The following is a 2,851-nucleotide window of genomic DNA, read 5'->3' as shown; positions in this document are numbered from 1 at the left end:
TGACAGTCCTTCCCGCGTCTCAGCCCCAGGAACTCAGCCAGAGCCTGCATCTCAGCCCAGCTACCTTACGCTTATCGCGCTTGTTTGATCAGAGCTGGTAAGCCTTGCACACAGCTTTGGGCGAATTCCCAAACTGCTGATTGGATCCTTCTCGTCTAGTCCGGAGGGAACGACTGAGAGAGACAACAGAGTATGCAGGTCATGCAGCAACCCCATTATTAGCCTACTGCTGATACACCATTGTACGGTTGTTCGTCAGCTTCCACGGAGTGTGCCGGCATTATGAGTCCCAGCGGGGAAATGTAGTTTCCGCAGTCAAACACAGGTCCTCAAAGTATGTTGGCTTATACTAGATCACAGCCCCAGGATAGCAGGTCTCGCAGCCATAGCCCTCGACAGACAAGTGTGCTGTCGCCTCAACACGGCTTGCGGTCCGTAGTGTGACCTACCTCCATGTAGTTGGGTCTAGGAATACACGGAGAATAGTTCCCGAGAATGGAGTCCTATGTCCTCATTCTAGAACGAGGTTTATAAATTGATCGCGTCTTCTCCATCATGATTCTATCTTCTCTTCTCATCATCAACCCAGCTACTCAAGACAACTCAACAACCGCACCAATTTTCCCTTTTCTCTTCTCCTTTGTGATTTCCTTATTTCCTTTGTGGATCTATCTCTTTAAGAAACTCGTACAGACATCTGATCATTCTCTTCACAAACTTAACTAGTCGAACCCTGCTTGATCTACTATCCATCCTATCATCCTCACCATGCATTCTTCCATCTTCTTTACCGTCTTCGCCGGCATCGTCGGTATCACTACTGCATCTCCTACCGAGTCAAACACTGTTCCTACGGTCTGCGCTCCTGGCACCGGTTTCTTCCAATCCTGCAGCAATGGCTTCAGGGGCTGCTGCAAAGCCGACGCCTGCACGATTGGGCACTGCCCCGATGTGACCGTCACCTCATCCAAGACTGCCATTGTGACGGCGACCCCCGTTCCCGAACATAAGTCTCACTGGCAGCCCGAGACCGTCTCCGATTCGACTGTTTGCAAGCCCGGCACTGGCTTCTTCCAGTCTTGCTCAAACGGCTTCCGAGGCTGTTGTAAGGAGGACGCCTGCACTTTGGGCTACTGCCCTCCTGCCTCTGAGAAGCGCGATGAGACTGTCTGCCCTCCCAACACTGGCTTCTTTCAATCTTGCGCCAACGGCTTCCGCGGCTGCTGCAAGGGCGACGCCTGCACCCTTGGTTACTGCCCAGATGTACCTGCTCCCGTTATCAAGCGTTACGATCCGACTGTCTGCGCCCCCGGCACTGGTTTCTTCCAGTCTTGCTCGAATGGATTCCATGGATGCTGCAAGTCTGATGCTTGCACCATTGGCTACTGCCCTGATCTGAAGGTCCGCGAGCCTGCCGTCAAGCGCGATGAGACCGTCTGTGCCCCTGGCAGTGGGTTTTTCCAGTCTTGCAGTAACGGCTTCCGCGGATGCTGCAAGCAGGATGCGTGCACCATTGGCTACTGCCCGGATATCAAGAGCTTCGAGACCGTCACGATTGCCCCCAAGACTTCGCCCAGTCCTACCCCTGAGGCTAAACACGAGTGGCACGCGGAGCCTAAGAACACCGACCCGACTGTGTGTGCCCCTGGGACTGGCTTCTTCCAATCTTGCAGCAATGGCTTCCGTGGATGTTGCAAGGCCGACGCCTGCACCATCGGTTACTGCCCTTCCAACTAAACACATACTGGAACGGGGTTTAGTGGGCCCACTGGATTTTTCGGCGTTTTTAGCGTTTAGAGGTCAGATTACTAGCCCCCTTTAAGAGGCGAGAAATTAGCTCAGATATTATTATTAATCCTAATAAATTAGAAGTAGAATTCACTTATTTTTTAGTAGATTTTTAAGCTTTTAATCTTATTCTTTTTATTTTAGATCTATAAAGTAGATAAGAAATCTTTTCCTTTTTTTTTTAAAATTATAGGCTTTAAAACTATAGAATTATATAGCTATAGTAACTATATATACCTAAGGGTATATATATACTACTACGTTATATAGCTCTTAGCTACTAGATGTTACGGTCAGCTATCTAACAGTAGGGTCTACTAACAGAAGCTGGGGATTAACACATTATAACAGTACACTAGGGTCGTAGACTTAGGTTGCAGGTTGTAGGCTGATAGTAGATTAGGTCTTTAGAGGCTAAGGTGATTAGTCTTAGACTTAATAAGTAATTTATAGTGAAGGTAAGCTAAGAGTATTTATGAGGATAAATACTAAGTTAATTACTAAAGAGCTATAGAAATCTAACTATAAACTAAGCTTAAGGTTATACTATATATAAGTCTTAAATAGTCCCTTTATCTAACTACTAATTCCTAACTTAGTACTAATAAGCGCTTAGTAATTACTAGTAAGCGCTTAATAGTCCTTACTAAGTATTTAGTGATCTATACTACTTACTTAGTTTTATCTTATTATTATATAATTTATATTATAGTTCTCCTGTTTCTAAGTAAGTCTCTACTATTCCTATAGTTCTACAGTATAAATATCCTATCTTAGCTACCTAACACCTAAGGTAGGTTAACTAACTATTATCCTTATTTATAAGTTATAATATTAAGTCTCCTCTCTAAAGGTTTTATCCTTAAGACCTAATATAAGTAGGTTATTAGTCTTAAGTTAGAGATCTATTAATTATACTTCCTATTTTTACTTATAATACTAATATTATATTAGGTTATATTATTAAAAATCCTATAATTTCTACGCTTTATTACTATTATTATTCTCTTAATATTATAGAGAATAGTTTTAAAATTATACCTTATTATCACTATTATTTAAA

At 43.5% G+C, this 2,851-nt stretch overlaps 1 protein-coding gene across 1 annotated transcript; it reads left to right on the top strand.

Annotated features, from left to right (window-relative positions):
• Positions 1 to 768: 768 nt before the first annotated feature.
• Positions 769 to 1,737, top strand: GCG54_00014610 (uncharacterized protein; the record flags this gene model as incomplete). The annotated part of the gene is made up of 1 exon (XM_045414435.1): positions 769 to 1,737. The coding sequence occupies one exon, from the start codon at positions 769 to 771 to the stop codon at positions 1,735 to 1,737; it is 969 nt and encodes a 322-aa protein (XP_045271013.1).
• Between the last annotated feature and the right edge of the window lie 1,114 nt (positions 1,738 to 2,851).

Source organism: Colletotrichum gloeosporioides (genome assembly GCF_011800055.1).
Source record: "Colletotrichum gloeosporioides strain Lc1 chromosome Unknown consensus_6, whole genome shotgun sequence".
NCBI lineage: Eukaryota > Fungi > Ascomycota > Sordariomycetes > Glomerellales > Glomerellaceae > Colletotrichum > Colletotrichum gloeosporioides.
This window is presented reverse-complemented; position numbering and strand designations above follow the sequence as displayed.